Here is a 21,484-nt window from a genome sequence, read left to right on the forward strand (position 1 = left end):
AGATGGGGAGGGCCGGGGGATGAGGGGATAGGAGGGGAGGGGAGAGCCGGAAGGGGGGCGGGGTAGATGGGGAGGGCAGGGAGAGATGAGGAGGGCAAGGAGAGGGCCGGGGAGATGGAGAGGGGAGAGCCAGAAAGGGGGCGGGGTAGGTGGAGAGGGCCGGGAGAGATGGGGAAAGCCGGAGGGGGGCCGGGGGAGATGGGGAGGACCTGGGGATTGTTAGTGGGGGAAGGACCCGCCTCAGCTGGGCTAAGAGTAGGGGGCGGACCCCCCAAGCTCTGCCACCCTCCCCCGGCCTGGCCCGGGATTTACCCCGCGCTGCAGGGGGCGGTGTCCCCCCGCCCGGCTCTGTCAGGCGCGCGGAGCCCGTGCCCGGATCCCCTCCGGCGAGTCCCGCCGCCCCGCACAGCGCGGGGGCTGCCCGTTCCCAGCAGCAGATTCCCCACGAAGCCGGGCTCCCCTCACTCCCAACCCGGATCCTCCCAGGCCGCGCCCCCCACACCTACCAGCACGGGCCGCAGCGCCCCAGCCCAGTCGGGAGCGGGGAGGGGCTGTCCCGGCTTCGTGCGGAAAGTGCCGCGGCGGATGCGCAGGCTGCGCCCCTCCCCCGGCCGGAGCGGATGAAAACAAACAGCGGCGATGGCGGCGGCTGCGGCGAGGGGGAGCCCGGGGCCCTAGGAGACCAGGACACCCCCCAGCCCGGGGCGCGGACACTGGGGATCCCGGGCCTGGACAGTGGGGCCCCAGGGCACTGAGATCCCCCAGACCCTTGGGCGCGTAGAGCCCCGCAGCAGGGCCCGAGTTCCCCTGGGCACGGCTGGGCCCTAGAGCCGGGACCCCTCGCTGGGCGGGTATCGGCCCCCAGGCACCAGCGCTCCCGGCGCTAAAAGGCCGAGGCAGCCCCTCTCGTGCCGGGAGCTGGGACCAAGAGCCCCCCGGATTGAGCCCCTCCCCGGGCCGGGCACCGAGGCTGGCTCTGCTCACTGGCCGGGAGAGCACCCGCGCTGAGGGGGCCCTGCTGGGCACAGGAGCTTTGCAGTGAGATCGGGACGAAGATTTCACGGGTCCGGCTGCGAGGAGACTTCTGGAGCCCCGTACCTAGAGCTGGACCCTGAGGAGAGACCTTGGGCTGGGCATCGAGACTGGGACCAAACCCTGCCAGCTCAGAAGATTCCACTGGCTGAGAATTGAGGAGATCCTAAAACTGAGATACCACCTAGTCCCCTGGCCCTACAAGAAGACCAGTGAAGATCCCTGAGGTCTAGATGGGTTTGGCCATGCAGAGAGACTAGGCTCAGCCAGCCCCGGTCCCCCGGCATGAGACCCAGAGCAATCACCTCTGCCTCCTCCCTGCAGGTATGGTGTGAATGGAGAAAAGTACAAAAGGTAGACCCCGTGGCCCACACTCCCACTGCACCCAGTCTGTGTGGCATTTCTGACTGGGGTGTCTGTCCATTCTGAGCTTGGCATTCCATGTACTGCAGCAGGGATCCTGGTGTGGGACCTCAGACTAACTCTTGGATGGGGATGGAGGGAGAACAAGGTCTCCTTCAGCTCATGAAGATTTTGATTCAGAATTTTCTTTATTACATAGTGTTATAAGTGAGTCTTCATGTGTTGAAAATGATTTTGCAGATACATCTTTATGTACTTACAATTTAAAGTGATGAAAAGACTTCAGAACATAAAGATTTTAGCATAAAGCCCTAACTGATTTAAATCAATAGTCTAGCCTTGAGACAGCAACACTATAGTTGTGGTATGAGATAGCACTTCCATTCTTAAATCTCTTTTCAGTTGCTTATTAACATGCTTAAAATGTGTGCTGTTTGGGGTGAAACTTATGCTTGGTCACACATTGACGTTTTTGGTAAATTTGTTAACTCAGTGGCAGCTGAACAGATTTATGGAAAGGTGGAGAAACTGTCAGATGCTTTTTGTTTACTTGAATGATTAACTTGCCAGAGCCTGAATGTTGACACTGCAGTCAAACAGCCCCTTAGCAGGGTGATCCTGAGTCAGATGATATGGGCCAGCTGAGGAAGTTTAATTCAGTGTAGAGCAGGTGGGTGGGCAAACTTTTTGGCCTGAGGGCCTCATCGGGTTTCCGTAAATTGTGCCAGTTAGGGGAGGGGGTCGTGGCCCGGGCCCCCACCTCCTATCTGCCCCCCCCCCACCATCATCCACACCCCCTCCCCCGACCATCATCCCGAACTCTCCTGCCCTCTATCCAACCCTCCCTGCCCCCTTACCGTGCTGCCTGGAGCACCGGTGGCTGGTGGTGCTACAGTCATGCGGCCTGGCTGCAGCTGGGCCTCACTGCTGCCGCCACCACGCAGCACAGAGCACCGGGTCAGGCCGGGCTCTGCAGCTGCGCTGCCCCAGGAGCTCACAGCCCCACCACCCAGAGCATTGCGCGGTGGTGGAGCGAGCGAGCTGAGGCTGCAGGCGAGGGGGGCCAGGAGCTCGGAGGCCAGGCAGGACGGTCCCGTGGGCCGTAGTTTGCCCACCCCTGGTGTAGACATATGCTCAGAGGTCTGGGAGATCAACTTATTGGGGCAGGTCTATATAACTAGAATAGTTCAGGGCTTTTACGTGGGCTCCATTCCTGTTCAGGGCTCTATTTCTGCAGTGGTAACCCTTGCCTCTTCTGTATGCCTTTAAGATGTCAACTAGTCACATAGTGTAACAAACTTGAATAGTGGGTATTGCAAGTGTAAATGCTGGAGAGCTGAACTGAGTTCCAGTTGTAGGGCAGTGCAGGCTAAGAGTGCAAAAGTTTGTAAAGAGGCCTGCCTACCTACCTTTTATTTCTTACCCATTCAGCTATAGTAATTCTCATTATACACCAGGCTTTAAAACTCCTTTTCTGTTTACTTTCTTTATATGAACCTCAACCATAAATGAGACTTTATTCTGCAAAATGTTACCCATGCAGTTCAACAGTGCTCCCTGTGGTCACCCCTTCTACACTAACGTGCAGCCACCTTAAACACAGACTACAGGTATCAGCATGCAACCAGGCTGCTCAAATCAAAATATAGCATGGTATGCTGGGACTTACTGTATAGTTTCCGTGGGAAGGCTGCTGCAGTCTGTTCCATCACAAACATTGGGTGCAGCAGTCAGGCTCTTGTCAGGTTGCCAGCATGGCTCTTGGTCGAACAGAGTTTAGGCAACTCTGACATATATATGAAAAAGTGTTTAGATGCCAAACTATTGGGTAGGTCCTAATATTGTTTTAACTCTACCCATCTCATTAGTGCCCTCATTAGAAAGGGCATGGCTTTAGCTAGAGAAGCAGGGCGTGGAGCTTGTCCTTTGAACACCTGCTTTTGACATCCATTGTTTGGAGGCAAGGAGAAAAAGACTTGAATTACCACAACTGCGTGAACATGGATATTGGAAGGAGGGGCAGACAAGCCATTCACAGGTAAAAGCATATGGTATAAACACTAGTTATATAATTGCTGCTCATATTGGGTTAAAAGACAGTAAGGGCAGATATACACTTAAAATGCTGCATTGGTGCAGCTGGACCAATCCAGCACTTAAGTGAAGATACTGCTATGCCGACGGCAGAGCTTCTCCTGTCAGTGTAGTTAATCCACCTCCGTGAGAAGCTCTGCCGCCGACATATCGCTGTCTACACCAGGGGTTAGGTGGGTATAACTACATCGCTCAGAGGTGTGGATTTTTCACACCCCTGAGCAATGTAGTTACACCGATATAAGTCTATAGTGTAGTCCTGGCCTAAGGTACTTGATTGGCAGGGGACGACCTGGCTTTGGGGATTTGTAATCGAATCTGGAACCTTTCACTTGTAGGTCTCTGGTTCAAGTGTGGCTCAGGTCAGTAGTACCAAAAGGTACTACTATCGGTTGGCTGTTCAATAGCCTGAGTGAAGTTAATTGGTGGCCTCACTCCTAGCACAATAGCTGACCCTATTGCAAAACCTATCATAATAGGCACTTAACTGGGAAGCCTTGTGGGCAGTTGAACGAAAGGGGTTAAGAACTGAAAGGGCATGGTGGAGCCAGCCTTCCTTTCCACTTTTAGAGGGGTTCCCTTCAGGTCCGGTTAGGCACTTTGGTGGTAGCCAGTGTGAGGCAGTAAGATAACTTCTGTGACTAAACAGATGACTTCAGTCTCTAGCACTGTCTCTCTGGCACTTTTTACCAGCAGGGAAATTCATTTTAGAAATGAAACAGTTACTCATCTTATAACAAAGCCTCAGCAGGCATGAGCTAATGGTCAGGTGCTCCCATTCATATGTGGAGACATGCTAATCATCAAATGACATGCTTTAGACTTGCCAGGACCCAAGTTCTGGGATCACTGTTTCCCCTGAAGTTATAATCTCCTAACATGGAGCATTGTCCTATGCTCCTTGCTCCACTTTAGGTGCTGGTGACATCAACTGTTGCCAAGAGAACAGGATCCTGCACTCAGTACTTGGCAAGTAAGTAAAGGAGGAATGGCTTTTCAAGTGTTTTGTGAGTGACACACACGCACACTGCGACTAACTTGGAATTTTAATTAGGATTCTTTCTGTGAGGTTTTACTGCTTATTAAGGTAGATGAAAAGGGGCATCTGCTGGAACAAGAGGCTATCGGGAATTTGATAGTATCCTTTTTGAAACTAATAACTGCAAAATAGTAAAAACAAGGAAGTGCTTTATTTACATGGTGTCGTGAAGGCATATGGCAGTTTTTATTACTAGAGCCCCTTACATCCTCAGGCAGGATGAACTAAAAAGTAGCAGAAGTCAAGGGAGCCGAATTAGATTAGATGTGGGGAGCTAGATAGACATAAATTATTGTTGTGTGGAACAGAATGAAAGTGTGTGAAATCTACAACAGACCATTTCAGAAAATGTGAAATTGGATGGGAGCTAATTAAATTTAGCTAACTATCCGTGCCGGTGGGGTGGGGGGCAGTTTAATTAATGCTGAAATCTCTCTATTTAAACCTAGTAATTCAAACTATTTGCTGTGGGGCATAATCTAAGTGCAAGTTGCACAAATGAGTTTGTTTTAAAGAAGTTTGTCACTGGAAAAATAAAGTGAAGAATTTGCAGGAAAGTTTAGAGCACAGTTGGACTTTATATCTGAAAATCTGAATATTTTAAGAGGCTCCAATTCAGCCAGCTCGAGCCATGAATCCCTGGCCCTGCAGGTCAGTGCAGCTCCTGATTCACTACTAAGAACAATTCAGAGACCTGCTCTCCCTTTTCAGTTAATAGAGCACTGAAAAGAAGTTGAGTGACCAAACATGATCACACATTCATGGATAACATATCTGCATACCATATAGATGCTATGTTGCTGGGTCTTACAGCTTTGTTTACAGAAAGTTTTATCAGCTATATCGTTCTAGTTATACTGGCATAAATCCTATGTGGACACTTATTCCAGTATAAGGGTGGATTTTTTTGTTTGTTTTCAGTTTAGCTTAAAACACTTCCCAAGCTAAACCAAAAAAGACGCTCTTCTACTGGAATAAGAGTGTCTATACAGGCCGAATAATCATATCTGTTTAGGTTCTTTCTCTGTGTAGGCATGGCCTGACTTTATATAGTGGCTAGATTTTGGGATGATCACACAGTGAAGTGGTGACCCACACACAGTGTTACTATGTTGGCAGCTGGGTTTAGCAGGTTCCATATATAACTGTCAGTTCTGTCCTTTCACAGGTAACAATGACACTACACCTCAACCCAATCTGAGCAAAGGAATTGGTCTTTACTTTGCTCTTAACCATCCTCAGAAGATGATATTTGAGACTGAGTCTCAGGTTAGGAAAACAGAATAAACAGATTAACATTCACTTTTCAAACACCCATGTAATAAAGGAGAGTTGGTAGTGATTCCTGTGTTAGGTTACCCAGCACTTTCTATTACAAAGGATTATTGGGACCTTTTTCTAGAAGCTCATTGTTTCCAGTAGATCTTTAATATTTGGCAGGGGAAATTCCCTCTGGCTACAGAAGTGCCTTTATCCCATGAGATTCTATTCAGACTTGGCTGAGCTATAAAGTATTAAAAATTGCCATTTCCTTTCTCTCACTTGTGTTCGTTAGGAAAATTTTGCATGTCAAAAATCACAACGTGTTCTGAGGCCAGGGTGTGTTCTGCTGTTGTAGCAGCAGAACACACTGCATCAGGGATGATACACACGTTCTAGCGTCAGAAGGTTCCCTCCCTCCCCAGTAGGGGTTCTTTATGTATTATGAGAGCTATCAGACAGGGGTACTTCCCACCTCAAAAGTATTTCAGAAGAGCCCCTCATTTCACTCTGCCTTCAAGACCAATCTGTCTACTTTCTCTTGGTTATTTATAAAGGTGCTTCTCATCTTGATAATCTGAGTGTCACCATCCTTCTTGCTGAGCAAAGACTTCTTACTCAGAGCCAATTTACACTGCTCTTTAATTGGCCAGAGAGGTCACTCTTTAGTTATGCTGAGCATTCCTGTTCCCTCCCCCAGGGGCTTTTTGTGGTGTTTCTGAAACACTCCCAATTCCTACCAGAACAAGAGAGCTCTGCAAATGGGGACATGGCTTTGGTAATCATTGATTCCTATATCTGTCTCATGTCTAGGGACCAGAAAGGATTTGGCTCAGATGCCAGGTTTCCTTTCACATCCTCCCTTGCACTGCAGGGACTGGGTTCCACGCCCAGCTTGACTGGGTCAGAGGGGATAAGGGAGTCTAGTTCTTCTGGTAGTGGAGTTAGTGACTTCTGACAGGATAGGTCACTTCTCTCTAGTTAATGCTAACCAATTTACACCAATTGTTTTCATATGAGATCATTAAGTGTTATAAGAAAAGTGCCAGGCTCGAGGGGCAATCTGAATACAAATCTGACCTTCCTTTTCCTCTCTGGTCATTCAGTAGACAGTTCTCTTCCCTCTACATTGCAGAGTAAGGTCTGTAGCTATACTGCAGTAGGCATACCCGTGCTAGCTTTAATCTAGTTCACACAGGTAACAATGGCCGTGAAGATGTGGCATAGGCTTCGGTGTGGGCTAATGCCTGATTACAAGACAGCTGGGGACCCTGGGTACATACTCAAGTTCCTAGCCCACACTGGGGTCCATGCCACAATGTCTTCAGTGCTAATATTGCCTGTTCTAGCTACTTTTAAGCTTGCACAGGTATACCTACCCACACTACAACTACAACCTAAATTGCAAGGTAGGCTTATATTAAGTCAGTGCTGACCTGCTGCCCCAACATGGGGTAGTGTAGTACTGTACTGTTGGAGTGGCCTCTTTTCAAATGGTGTTTGCAGAGCACTAACTAAAATACATGCTTACTGTCCTTATTCAGTTGAGATGTAAGATGAAGGTTCTGGCCAGTTTTGGTCCTTAAGATCATACAGCACTTCCTGTGTGAGCAGGATGGTTATCCTCTGTGCCCTAATCAAACTTTAATTTGTGTTATGACATTCTTTCCCCCCAGGTAGTTTCAATCAGATAATATTCTTCTGGTACTAAATTTTTGTGCAGTGTTGCTGTGTGCTCTTAAACTGCCCATGCTTCCCACCCCAACAGTGGCTGCATTTCAGTGATTAGCAAGGTGGTCCATAAATATTATTTGTATGATCAGCTCTTTCTGGATAAGAGAGGCTTCAGAAATGCAAGTATATTTTATAGCAGTCATACTTTGCACTTTTTCAGAGTTCTAAGCCCAAAGCAGTTTTTAAACCTCTTCCTCTCTGGTATGACATTTGTACAGCCCATCACACAAGGAAACTTGGGACTCGTGGGGTTCTCACCTCTACTTGGTAAAATATATCCTACAGTTAGTTGTAGCTAAACCTGCAGCCTAGAGACCATTACTAATAAAGCGATGGAAGCCATGTTCAGTGTCAGCCTAAGCAAGGGGCTGGTAATGTAGCCAGACTCCATTTTCTCCAGAGGCAGAGCTGCTATTACGTATTATGTAGGACTTCGGTACCTGCTAATAATGGAGCTGAGACATTTGAGGCTCCAGGATCCTAGTACCAACAGGCTTGGTTTGTTATTTCAGTGCTACGAATTTCAGCAGCTTAAGTGGCCTGTGATCTGAAATCTAGCCTATCACAATTGATCACCCTCTATATAGGACCAGGAATGCTTTCTTCAGTAATCTGGCTGAAAAAAATCAAAAAGGGCTTGTAACTGTTCTAATTTTAACCCTCCTTTGCATTCCTTTTCTTCCTAGTTCTCTTTGTATTGACCTCATCTGTTAGTCACATGATTTTAACCCCCACAAGTCCTACATGTCAGACCTCTGGCAGGCAGTGGCCTTTGATGCTTATGAGTTCTTATGTTGGTCTCTAATAGCCTGTGAAGGGGAACACTTACCGCCAGTGCAGCTTGGTGGTTGGGTAGGGGTGTGGCAGGTTGAGTTCTTCCCAGGCATTCCCCTTTTCCACTGCTGCTCCATCCTGTGATGGTCTGGCCTCTCAGAGATTCAGCCCTCCAGCCAGGGTCAGTCTTTCAAGTCTACCCCTTTCAGAGTATATATAAAGAGCCCAGTAACAGGGAGGCTTTCAGGATCAAGTGAGGGATTCAGGCCTTCCCCCTTGAGTCAGGGTCTCATAGGAGGGTCTGGACTATCTTCAGGATCTTCCTCCAGCTAGGTTCCCCACCAAAGGATAGACTCCTGCAGTTGTCCCTCTCTAGGGGTTGGTAGGGAGCCCACCCCCACCACCAGCTTCCAATCCAAGGCCCAAGGGTGGGCAGCTAAGTGCTGCACCCTGAGGTGCTATACAACTGCCTCCCTGGATCACTTCATACCTCCCCTCTCTTCCCACAGAGTAAAGATAAAATTTCAGACCTTCAGAATCTCCCATCCCCTCTTTGCAGGCTTGGTCAGGCCACCATAGCCAGGCTTCAGGCAGCAAGAGCACCTGTGGTGCTGCTTCCCAAGACCACAGAATGTGGATCAGCTCACTTCCACTATCTGCTTGCAAGTAAGCTACTCTACTTCCCTTTTTAAGCTCCTCCTCCAGCCTGGGCAAACTTTGCAAGTGCAGTGGGGTGGGACCCCCTTGGGCCCAAGCAGCTCCATAACCCCTTCCTCTCCAGTGTGGGGTTTATATACCCTATCATGTGGCCCAAAGTTTTGAAGCAGCTGCTCCAAATCCCAAGATCAAAGTAGAAGGGTTTGTGACAGTTTTATTTCCATGTTTGTTATATGTTTCAGATTTTCATGTGCAATGGACACCGATCTCAACTCCCAGGACAGGAAGGACCTGGACAAGTTCATCAAGTTTTTTGCTCTGAAGGTAATTTGTGTTTCTTGTTATTGGGACATTGGTAGGAACCCTCTCCTCTGAATTCACCTTCATTTATACTGAAGTTAAACCACAACTCCCCATGGGTAGAGTTATAGGCTTATATATCTGTTAATAACCAAACTGAGAAGAACTGAAGGTAAACGTAGATAGAAGATTTCTGTTTTAAACATTTATTTGCCAGAAAAGAGCTGTTTTTCAGCAAAATTGTCATGCTGTAAAGCCAAATTGTGGGACCAGAATGCCCTTGTTAGCTCTGTGCCACTTTCCCCTGTGAAATTGACTAGGTGTGACTTCATCAAGCAGCCTGGACAAGTTTAAGTCTTCGTTCACTTAAGTAGTATTTCCTGCTGAGTCCTGATATTCTCTTTCTGTCCATCTAGGTTCTTATATAGTACTCAAAATTATAATAGCAAAATACTTTTTGTCACACGTTCACAGGTAACTAAAAATTGAAACCCCTAACTCTAAGTAGTTTCCTGTCCTGTTTAGGTAGGTAGATACTGCAGTGGTGGATGTGCTATAAATGCATCAACTGATAGACCCAGGTTACCTCTTTATGTATCTCCAGCTCCAGGGTGAAGTTCCATAGTTTTTGGTAGAATTGATTCAAATGCTACGACCACTGATTATGAAATGGCTTCAGTGATTCCTTATTATTGTTACAGGGACATGGTCAACTTAAAAGCATGCTTCTGTCCAAAACATGTTTACCTGCTGCTGTTATAAGTAACACCTTAGGTGACTATAGTGGAAGGAGATTAGCAAACCCCACTGATCCTAAATTCTAATCTCTGCTTAATCCTTTTCCAAAAGTGAGGCCATTTAACTGGTGTCCAGCTGCCCTGAATTGGCACGCAATGCAGGCTGAGAGTCCTAGAGTGCTCTAGAAATCAGTGAGCATTTTTGGCTTTCTCTTTCAGACTGTACAAGTGATTGTCCAGGCCCGACTTGGAGAGAAAATCTGTACTCGATCATCATCCTCCCCAACAGGCTCTGACTGGGTAAAGTCATGTTACTTATAGCAATCCCATATCTCTCTCATCTACTTTATCATGCTGATAATATGGGGAACGCTTTCAAGTAGGATATAAAAACAATACTGTACAATGCGTTGATTTTATATCTCGGCATGTACAGTGCCACCCTGGCCTCTTCCCGGGCTGAGGAGAGGTTTGTGATTCTCACCAGTCACTTCTGCCAGATGACCAAGACTCGTATCTAAGTTCTGAAGGAGGGTCTTTACCTCTTCATTCTGAGGTTTGAGGCCCTGATAAGAGGTGAGGTATATAAGGGCAATGGGGAGCTTCTGGATTCTCCATGGGTGCATACAAGAACTAAGTGAGGACAGAGGGGTGTGTTTTGCCTTAGTACCCAATGTACAAGAATCTAATTAGAGCCAAAACAAATGTTTATTAGTAAATATGAAAAATGTAAGCCAATCTGGGATTTGCCTGTGTTGGACTGTGATTCACTTACTCAGCAGCTGGGTCTTACAAATCCTTATGAAGGCGAAACACTCAGCAAGTGGTGATCAGTTACTTTGCCCCCAACACTCCCCACCGTGAAGCCACAGAATCCTTTCTAAGGCTTCATCAATGCTTGTATTTCATATACCTCTCTTCTCTTTCCCAACTGCCTAACCAAGCTCCTAACCTTCTAAATCAATGCAATTAACTTCACTACTAGTGTGGCTTGACAATTACAAACTCCATTGATGTCATTAATATCCATGAATGTTTCCTGATATTATATGCTAATTCCCACCATGGAGGATTGCCCAGTGTATCTGTATTGCTCTGAATATTTTGACTGTCTTGTCTGAAGGTCAACAAATGTTCTGGGTGTCTCCTCATTAAGCCCTGCACATTTAAATGCAGTGATGATATGACTCTGCTTAGCTATACCACAGTGTCTAGGGTAGCATCAGTCAGAGGGGCATCAACTGGTATATTGTGGATCTCATGCTGGGGAACTGGAAAAATTATCTTGTCCCCTATGTGGGCAACTCTTTTTGGAACTAAGCAAAACATTGGCTAGTCATAACATGTTTGTGTCCCATATTGGAAGTGTCCGACCCCATGTGGCTACACAATATTTACCTTCTCCAGCCTTTGCAACCTTCACTTGATCTTGTCCCCATTGCCTCTGTACTGTACAATTCCAGGTTTCTTCATCCAAGGTGAACCCACATGCCAGCAATGCAGTACATCACAATGACATAACCAAGTGCCATGCCTCTTGGAACAACATGAGGTATCTGGGAATTTCCAGTCTCCCCCACACAACCTTACCAATATCTGAGGACGTGACATATTCCTTTAAGATGTAACCTCTCATGGTTGGTTCCAACGTACCTATAGACTGGATACTATACACTCTCAATGACTCGCTTAGTCCTGTGGCCACTGGCACTGCTAGTACCATAGGAAGGATCCATGTTTCATCAGCATAATAGATTCTTGAGTAGCACCTAACCCTGCACCAATATACTTGTTTTACTTTTGTCCATTGTTCCAGCATCTTATTTTTATGAACTAGCATCTCCCACTCCCATTGAATTTCCTTTAGTGCTCCCTGTAGCTCCTGTATTAGGAAGCTGCCATACTATGAACCTTTGATACATTAAGATGGTTTATAATTTTTCCATTTCATTGATTGCTACTTCCACTTCCCTAATCACCTATCCTATTGTTCTAGCACCCTGAACATACTTTAAATCCTCCCCAGATCTCATTCTGTAGTTTTTCACTTTAAAAGGTTTTGAATTGAACTCTCATTTTCTTCCCACAATACTGTGATATCCATATGATTCCATGCTGATGTTCCCAACTCCTATTACTGTTTCTATATCTCTCTTCCCCTGACTCTTTCCCGTCTCATGCCACCAAATTTCCTCCAGTTCCACCCCATCCATTGACTGTCTGAAATTTTGCAGTGCTTTTGCTATCATTCACATATAGAAGTGCGTATATTTTGCATGACAGAGCTCCTGTGGTAAAGTAAAATTGGTTAAATTCAATACTACAGGTATCATTTGGTACTATACGTTACTATACGTAGTCTGATGGTCACAATTTATCACTAATCCATTGTCAGGTTCTGCTTCTGTTTCTGTGGATGGTTCATCATCTTGCTTAAATTCTGGAGTAGGAGGCATTGTTACTCCGGTATGTTCAGGCGTGGTAGTGGTATTTTGACCATCCTTAATCCCATTCAGAGAGAAGGTCTGGCATGTTAGTTAGACTCCTGGGCAGTAGTTTGATGAGCTGTTAAAGTAACTCTAATATTTCCTGTATGTGTTAATTCATGGCATGCAGTTTTTAGATTAGCCATTACCATCCCATTTAAACACACTGTCCCCACCTAGATCACGTCCAAGTCCCTGCTCCTGAGAGTTGTTTGTGCTGCAGGATCCTCCACGTTGGCTGTTCTGCAGTCTGTATCAGAACACTAGGCTTTCCTGCATGATTACCCAGGAACCATAAGGCTAGGGCAGTGGTTCCCAAACTGGGGTTCACGAAATGTTACAGGGGGTTCTCGGGAAGCTTGGAGCCAGCAGCCTGGAGCCTTGGAGACTTCTAAGAGCTAAGCAGATCAAAGCAAGCATATCTATCACACAGGAGATTTAAACTTCAAGACTCCTTTTACGAAATAGAAAGGGAGGTGGATATTTTTTGCGGTTTTTAAAATTAAATAGGCTGCTAGTGTTGTTTTTAAATTATTATGAAGAACAAGTTTAAGCTTTGTTGTAATGTGCATTGTTTGCCTGGACTGCTCAAGACCTGAATGCTTGTGCAGGAGGAACTCTTTGAGTTGGCTTCTTAAATACCTTCATGCTGTTTCACATCTGATACTCCTTGATGAAACATGGGAGCCAGAGGTGCCAGTACGGCTGGCGACGACGGTCATGTGCCGCCCCCACATCGGTGTGCCCCCCATGGGTCCCTCCCCTCTTTTCCTTGCCCCCCCTTTTCTGGCAGTGCCCCCTAGGGCCCGGGGTGCACGGGGGCTTTGCCCCCGCACCCCTTTTTTCTACTGGCGCCTCTGATAGGAGCCTTGTCTTTATAACAGGCTTAATCACAAGCTACAAAAGTGAGATCTTGGAAGAGTGTTGCCGTTTTCATAATGTAATAAAAACACTGTAATGATAATAATTAATAAATAGTGTGTAATAAGCATGTCATAAAAACAAATTTTATATTTCCAAGATCACTGCTTTTATAATTTATGCTGAGGTAAGGGAGAAAATCCATGGAAATATTCATTTTTAGGAGGGGGTTCACGAGACTTGACATTTTAGTGAAAGGGGTTTGCGGGTGGTTAAAGTTTGGGAACCACTGGACTAGGGTGACATTCTCCCCCTCATGCACTGTCACCATCTTGTTCTGCTGTATCACAAATTCAGTGGACCCCAATGCAATGCACATTATGCCTCCCATGGTGACCAACACCTGAGAGAGACAACAAATATTCTCACTTCTCTCTTTTTATATCAGTAGATTCACTTTTGTCCTTTCCCCTGTATGGTTTCAGCTGCATAGCATGCAACCAACTGTCAGTTCACCACCCCTTTCTAATCTTTTACCTGAACTAGATATACTGATGCCCTATCCTTGTCCGTTACATGGTAGCAATCCTCCCAACTGGCTTTTGGAAAGGGCTTTTTATCTGAGACATGTTGCAGAAGTACCTGATCTCCCTGATCTCTTCGTACTCCTTGCCAGAAGTTTGGCCATAAAAATAACTTTTCATTTTTCACTGGGCTTCCCCTATATGAAGCAGCTCACATTTTATTTTTATATTTCAGTTTTGAATACATTTTTCACAGGTGAGACTTTTTTTTTGGCCTGGCCTCTGTTAACTGCTCTGTTTTAGCAACATTCTGTTTTACTGTTGCTTTGATTTCTTTATTCTTTTCTGAGTCTCAGCCAACTTAGATATCTGTACCTCTGCTGCTACACTTAAACTGTCCTGACAGACTGTTAACTGCTGTGTTCATTTTTTCTTAGCGTGTACAAAGTATTTCCCCCCACCCACTTTTAAAAAAAAGTAATATTCTCTTTAACACTTAGACGTTGAACACTTGCATTACCCCCAAATATCTAGTCCCTTCCTAGCTCTGCAGTGTTCTTGGAGTTGTGCAAAACTCCTTTTAACTTCACCTTACTTTTCCTTAAATCACTCAACTTCAGTTTTTCATTGTGAAGTAGGACATTTCCCAAGGCCTCACTAGCGACTAAATCTTGGGATGTAAACTTTTTACCTTTTTGCCCAGAGTGAAATGTTTTCAGCCAATGTATTCTGCAGCTTTAAGTTTCTGTCTCTGCCTTTTGTACCCATATTTTAGTTTAGCACATTTTGTAGCTGTGACTGCAGTTTCCTAAGAATCATGGGCCACAAAAGTGTGAGCTACCGTGACATCTAAGGGTTTAGTAGGCCAACAAGTGGCTTCTTGTCCTGTTGCTCCAGTCATGGTAATACACTATTGTGTTCCATACCCCGCCTGAATTCTAGATGTTAGAGACATTCTCCACTATCAAGCAAAGCATGTTTATGGATGCCTCCTATAACTGATAATACATTGGGGCATTCTCACTCATCCAAGGTAAAGTGGGTAAGGATCCTGGATGAGTGAGAGGAGGCTCAGTATCCCTATTGGGGGATGGACGAAGCAGTTCCAGCCAGCAGACCACATGTCCTGTTCCCTAGGACATCTCTTGAAGCCTCCACATCTCCTCCTCCAGTTCCTCATTGCACTTCTCTTCCTTGTAACAGGGGATCCATGGGTGCTCATAATCACCTCCTTTCCCTCTGCCACACACACTACCATACCCAGGGTTTTCTGTTCTATCCTCGGAATTGGGTTCCTGGCCATTTTAAATCCTGTATGCTTTAGCCTCATCCACTGGGTCTTTATTTTTACCCCCCAGGATGTGGTGAAAAGCACATTCTGCTTTTTCAACCTGAACATTAGTTCAACCCCTCTCAAACACCATTTTAACTGCCTCTCTAACCTCTGGAAGTGGCCCATCTATAACAAGTTGTGGGTAGTCTCAATCATCACAAAATGGATTATTCATGACCAGAGAACAAGCAAAAAAAGTCGCTCTTCGTGTTCGTCAGGGGGCTCATTAGGGTTTCTGTTTAACAGCAACAACAGTGGTGATTGCTGCATCAGACCAGAATAAAACTCAGATAAGCTCTGCACACAGGAACTGCCACTATATCCGGCCTCTATAGCCCTGTGGAATACGCAGCCAAACCCCAGAGCCAACTCCCTTTTGTAAAATTCTCTTCCATCCCCTATAGTCAGATCACAAAATTCAACCTGCTCTCTAGTTTTCAGAAGCCACTTCAACACTTCCTCTATGCCCGTGCTTCTGGAGCAAGGGCCTATTTCTTTCAGTATGGCTGATATCTCCTCTGGTGAAAGGTTTTTAACCTTCATCTCTGAACGGGTACCACCCTGATTGTTTTGGACTGTGGACATGATTATAGGCTCCACTGGAACAGGCACCATAAGGGCAGCTTTAGAGTCCAGACTGCTCAAGGAAGGAAAAAGTGGATTATAAGGAGGTGGAGCCTCCTTAGACAATACAACGCTGTGCACATTAATGCTTCCTCCTTCCAAAAGTTTCATTGTCTGATTAAAAGCACCTGTCAGTTCTGTATTCTCCAGTTGCACTGCTTCTAGCTGTGGTTGCAGAACACCATTCTGCTCCTTAAGAGACACACATTCCTGAGCATTCTCAAAGTTCGTAGCTCAATGACCTCGTCTATCCGTTCTTGTGTTTCACCCTTCTGCATTTCTTTAACTTGAGTTTTATATTTTCTGAATTCCAGTTTCAGTGCTTCATTTTGTTTCACAAAAGCTCTGGCGGTCACTATCTCACCCTGAACTGTGCCTTTTACCCTTTTCTCAGCAATCTTTTTGTTGCGGAAAAGGGTGCTTTCAAGCACATTAGCCCCCACTTCAAGCAGATTCTGACTTGCGAGGATGTCCATCTCCTTAAGGGGACCCCCACCATGTCTTGTCTACATATCTCTCCAGCGACTCCACTGTCCCTTAAAAACCCCTTAAACCCCTCAATATCCTTAGGTCGCAGTCCCTGGGATATTGGCTGTTAGCCCAATCTACAAACTGACTAGCTCGCCAGAACGTCGGAATGAGATTCACTTACTCAGCAGATTGGGTATAACATATCTTTATTAAGGCAAAACACTCAGCACGTGGTGGTCAGTTACTTACAAGTGGGAAGCTCATCAGGACAATCTCATCACAGTCGCCTCCAGCACCGGACAGTACAGGTTCAACCTTCCTGTATTACACAAACTTATGTATAACTTTTTGTTACCTTTTCTTATGCATACATATTAGTCTTTCATTTCCATGTTAACGCTCCTCCCCTGTCAGTACAGGTTTAGTGTTAGTTCAAATGAGTCTTTTCTAGCTTTTTAGTTACTTTATCTTCTTGTTTTCTCACAGACATGATTACTCTGCAATTTCTTACACATGCACAGTTCTACTTATGCTTACGGTGTTAAATGTTATCAGACTAGACTCTTAAAATTCACAAAAGGCTTCTGTCAGGCTTAAATATGTATTCACCCCCAATAGTCTGTTCTGTAATTGTTGCAGTGGTCACGTCTTTAATCTGTTGTGTAGCAGGTTGCTCTAACTTGAGTCTGTCTGCAGTGTGCCACTGGACAGGTTTTCCAAAGGAATCTGACAAATTAAATAAGCTCTTTCATTTTGCAGTTCAACTTGGCAATCAAAGATATACCAGAAGTAACTCATGAAGCAAAGAAAGCCCTGGCAGGACAGCTACCTGCTGTTGGACGGTCAATGTGTGTGGAGATCTCTCTCAAAACCTCTGAGGTAACAACCCAGCCAAGATACATCACCATTTGCTGACTTGCCCCTTAAATTATCTGCCTAAGCTCTTATTCTCTTGCCCAAGGCCATGTAAAAATCTCTCCAGTCCTGCAGTGTGCTAGTATGCCACTGAAGATTAACATATTTTACAATGAAAGGGAAATCTCACTGCAAATTGGTGAGGCCAAACACTTAGGAGTGGGAGAGCTGCAAAATCAGCTTATTAGCTCACCTTGGGAGCTAACCCATTCTGATGTAAGCATGTCCTGAGTGCAGCCTCCAGCCTACTTTTTATGGGGCTCCCTTGTCCCACAGTGAGACATCTTTGGGTCCTGCCCTTGTTAGCACATGCATATAATGAGGAAATAATGACCATCTGTTTACAAAGAATCAAGAGTCAGGAAAAATACATTTCCTTAGAACAATGGTTCTAAACCTATTTACTATTGTGGGCCACATCCAATACTACCTGTATGGCCCTGAGGATGTCACATGGGCTGCAGCTCTGTGTTGATTGGGCTGCAGGTTGAGAACCACTGCCTTAGAGCTACATTGCTGTAACTGATTTTTAATGAGATGTGAAAGAGCTTGTTTGTTTTAAATGAGCTATGTTCCTGTTCCTTTCTCTGATGTAGGGAGATTCCATGGAGCTGGAAATCTGGTGTCTAGAAATGAATGAAAAGTAAGTGTATGTTCCTCGGTTTTGTTTTGATTTTGTTTTTTTTAATCAAATGAGCAAGTTTTTCCTGGCTGGCTGAATGATTGAGCACACAGGGGACCTGACCTGCAACTGAAAAAGCTATGGGGAAGAGCTCAACAGCATTCCAAGACGTTGCCAAGGGCAGATCAGAAGATGTTCCAGACCGGTTCATATGAGGGGCATTTAACCAGCAATTGGAGCTGACAAGCTCTGCTGCAGTGTCCTGTGCTGTCTGGCATGCACCCTGACGTACATCACAGTGGTCAGCAACCTGGTGGGAATAGAGAGACCATGGAGAAGGAGAAAAAAGACAAAATATTCTCTTCTCAAGTGCAGCGAGATTTGTAATAAGTCCTTCAGGATCCCAGTATTATGTACCCGACACTGATTCTCAAGATCTGTGTGTAAAGGAATTTGGAGGCAAAATTGGCAGTCCTGCTTTTGTACTTTGTTAGTTAAGTTAAAGGGAAACACTGTCATCTGCTTTTTCAGAGTACATACTTTTTCTCCATAATACAAAAAGCAAAAGCTATCTCATAGAACTGGAAGGGACCCTGAACGGTCATCAAGTCCAGCCCCTTGCCTTCACTAGCAGTACCAAGTACTGATTTTGCCCCATATCCCTAAGTGGCCCCCTCAAGGATTGAACTCACAACCCTGGGTTTAACAGGCCAATGCTCAAACCACTGAGCTATCCCTCCCCCAAAACTGACTTCCTGAAAGTCACATAGGAAGTTCAGGGCAGAGTGGGAATAGAACCCACATATCCTAAATCCCAGTCCAGGGCACTAACCACAAGACCATCCCTAACAGAAGGATGTTTCTCCCAGCCTCTCCAAAACTGAGAAGTAACAAAGGAATGTAAGATTTGCCTGATCATATTAGATCATCGGTCTTTCAAGTCAGACAAACCACTCCTGATGCTTCAGAGGCAAGCCCCTCCCCCATGCACAATGCACCTCTCCTGCTGTTTACTGTATGTCAGAGAAGAGGATTAGAAATTAATTCTTTCTTGGTCCCTTGTGGCAATCAGTGTGTGCCCTCAAGCATGAGATTCAATTACCCAGGAACTACAAATGTTAATCATGCTAAAGTTACCCCTCTCTAGTACAAGGCCCTATGCCTTCTGCAGCAGTGAGTTCTACAGAATCACTATTTACTGTTTGTCCTGGACTGGAATAGGAGTCTTGGCCTGCTAGCCCAGATACAGATTACCATCCTGATGCTTTATTTCAGGTCTGTCTGTTACTCTAAAGCAAGTATTAGATTACTGGCCCAACCCCCTTTTGGTGTAAACTTGTATTGCTTGGCTGGAAACACTGGACTAACTGCTTCTATGTGCTCTCTAGGTGTGACAAAGAAATCAAAGTTTCCTACACTGTGTACAATAGGCTGTCTCTGCTGCTGAAGTCCTTGCTTGCTATAACCAGGGTGACTCCAGCCTACAGACTTTCAAGGAAACAGGGCCATGAATACGTAATACTGTACAGGTAATGTAGACTGATATTCTGTGTCTGAACTGAAACAGTAGGAGACTTTTAGGCCCACAAAATATAGCTACTCGGTTGGAGTTTGGCCAGAAAACCAAAGCCAACATCTGAAACCCATGCAAAAATTGCCAAAAGATAGATAATGATCCCTAATGATCAGGACTTCAGTGTTTATATCTGATTTGTAGGACAGCACCTCCATCTGCAGCTCGCCGACCCACCCTGGGATGCTGGAGAACAGATTTAAAATGGTTTGGAAAAATGTGTGTAATTGTATATGTGACTTATGCACACAATAATTGTACATGCAGTTGAACAGTTAGTTGCATAACTGGTCATTTTGGCAAAAACAATTACCAAAGTCATATATAGAATCACAATAAATGCATGCACAAATTGGACACTCAAGTACGTTCATACAGAACACAGTTTAAAAAGCTAGTTCTGGAAGAGGTCACTTCTTAAATCCTCAGTGCCACTTCCTAGGATTTTCCTGTAGGTCTCCCACCCAAATACTAATCAGGCTCAGTCCTACTTAGCTTGTGAGATCCGATGGGCTCACAGCTTGAGGTAGGATGGTTGCTGGCCTAATCCCATTCCTTTTGACCTCAGGAAGTGGTTGTATAGAGCATTGGGGTGGTGAGTTGAAGCTACTGCAAAGTCACAGGTTTGTTATCATGATTGGCACAGAAGTTGTGAGGTTTAACAAAATTCCCATCTTTTCTCCGTTTTGCCCATGTTGCTTGTTTCTTTAATGTGCAGGTAACAGAGTGTAACGGGGTTCACTCACCGCTGAGGGTGCCTTCTTGTGGCTGGCTCTGGGGATAAACTCTAGTCTGGTCTAGTGCCCCCTTCTGCCACTTGCTCACCCTGTGGTCCTTTTCACTCTCCAGCACTCGGGGTGCTCTCTCTTCATCTCTCAGCTCTCTGGCCAGGCCACTATATAGTTTTTCCTTTCTGGTGTATCAGCATCTCGCTGGACCAACTGTCCAGATGCCACATTCACCAGTACTGTGCCACTTCCCAGTGGCTGGTAGGGGAACTTGGGCCTGCCTGCTACTTTAGGTTTCAGCCCAAGGACCCTATAATCAGGGTACCCAAGGTCTACGCCAGGGATAGGCAACCTATGGCACACGTGACAAAGGCGGCACGCGAGCTGATTTTCAGTGGCACTCACACTGCCCAGGTCTTGGCCACCGGTCCAGGGGGCTCTCCATTTTAATTTAATTTTAAATAAAGCTTCTTAAACACTTAAAAAACCTTATTTACTTTACATACAACAATAGTTTAGTTATATATTATAGAAAGAGACCTTCTAAAAATGTTAAAATGTATTACTGGCACGCGAAACCTTAAATTAGAGTGAATAAATGAAGACATGGCACACCACTTCTGAAAGATTGCCGACCCCTGGACGCAGTCTCAACCCTGATTGCTCTTTTCCTCAGCTTCTTCCTACTCTGCCTTCCACAGGCTTTCTTGCCTAGAACTCCTGTAGGTAAATCCCTTCCATCAGGGACAGGATGGGATCCCAGGGCTTTTTCTCCCCCATAGGTTTCTGCCTACCCACTTCTCTGTGCCCAGAGAGCAACTGAAGACACTCTCCCTGCAATCCCCTTCTTTGTCATTGTTTTTTTGGCACAGCAGCCTCATCCTACAAGGCTATGACTGCCATTTTCTCCATTCATTTTATGAAGAAACTTTCTTTCCATAGACTATTTCCCAGAATCCCATAGAACATGAACAGTTTCTTTGGTTTTGTGCATATTATACAGCCCATCTTTATGTCTTTTTCATCAGGTTAACTTATTATTTAACGCACAATGACCTGCTAACACTCTAAAAATTACTACTTCACGTTATGATAAATGTGACATATAGTATTATCTTCAATTTTTTGAGTATATGTCATAAAACCTTTGTCCCTTTGTTTCCTTGACCCGTAGTTTTTGCCATTCCTTTGCAAGCTTCTTCCCAATCACACTTTTAAATTCTCCTCTACTTAAACGGTATCTTAATATCCACCTCTACATGATATCTTTGTCAGCCATCTCATATCCCTTTGTCAGCCATCTCATTTCCAGGTATTCTGATGTGCATCAGAATCCATGCTATTGTTACACAGACAC

General features: G+C 45.3%; 2 protein-coding genes across 3 annotated transcripts in view; one reads left to right on the forward strand and one right to left on the reverse strand.

The window, feature by feature from the left end:
* The window catches only part of HARBI1 (harbinger transposase derived 1), a 5,920-nt gene extending 5,195 nt beyond the window's left edge, over window positions 1–725 (reverse strand). The window contains exon 1 of one of the 2 annotated variants that reach the window (XM_024214943.2): window positions 507–725. The gene's annotated coding sequence lies outside the window, so the exon portion shown is untranslated. Of the gene's footprint in view, window positions 1–312; window positions 479–506 lie in introns of those variants that run through there. The other variant, XM_024214931.2, reaches the window with a different exon arrangement.
* Window positions 726–727: 2 nt separating this feature from the next.
* Window positions 728–21,484, forward strand: part of ATG13 (autophagy related 13) — a 47,940-nt gene continuing 27,183 nt past the window's right edge. Inside the window, exons 1-6 of the mRNA XM_024214890.3 lie at window positions 728–1,356; window positions 9,196–9,277; window positions 10,210–10,290; window positions 17,049–17,168; window positions 17,801–17,847; window positions 19,215–19,355. Of these exons, the coding sequence (XP_024070658.1) occupies window positions 9,209–9,277; window positions 10,210–10,290; window positions 17,049–17,168; window positions 17,801–17,847; window positions 19,215–19,355 (458 nt within the window). The 5' untranslated portion in view covers window positions 728–1,356; window positions 9,196–9,208. The remainder of the gene's footprint in view (window positions 1,357–9,195; window positions 9,278–10,209; window positions 10,291–17,048; window positions 17,169–17,800; window positions 17,848–19,214; window positions 19,356–21,484) is intronic.

The sequence above is a fragment of the Terrapene carolina genome, unplaced genomic scaffold (assembly GCF_002925995.2).
Source record: "Terrapene carolina triunguis isolate 2854851 unplaced genomic scaffold, T_m_triunguis-2.0 Scaffold96, whole genome shotgun sequence".
In the NCBI taxonomy this organism is placed as follows: Eukaryota; Metazoa; Chordata; order Testudines; family Emydidae; genus Terrapene; species Terrapene triunguis.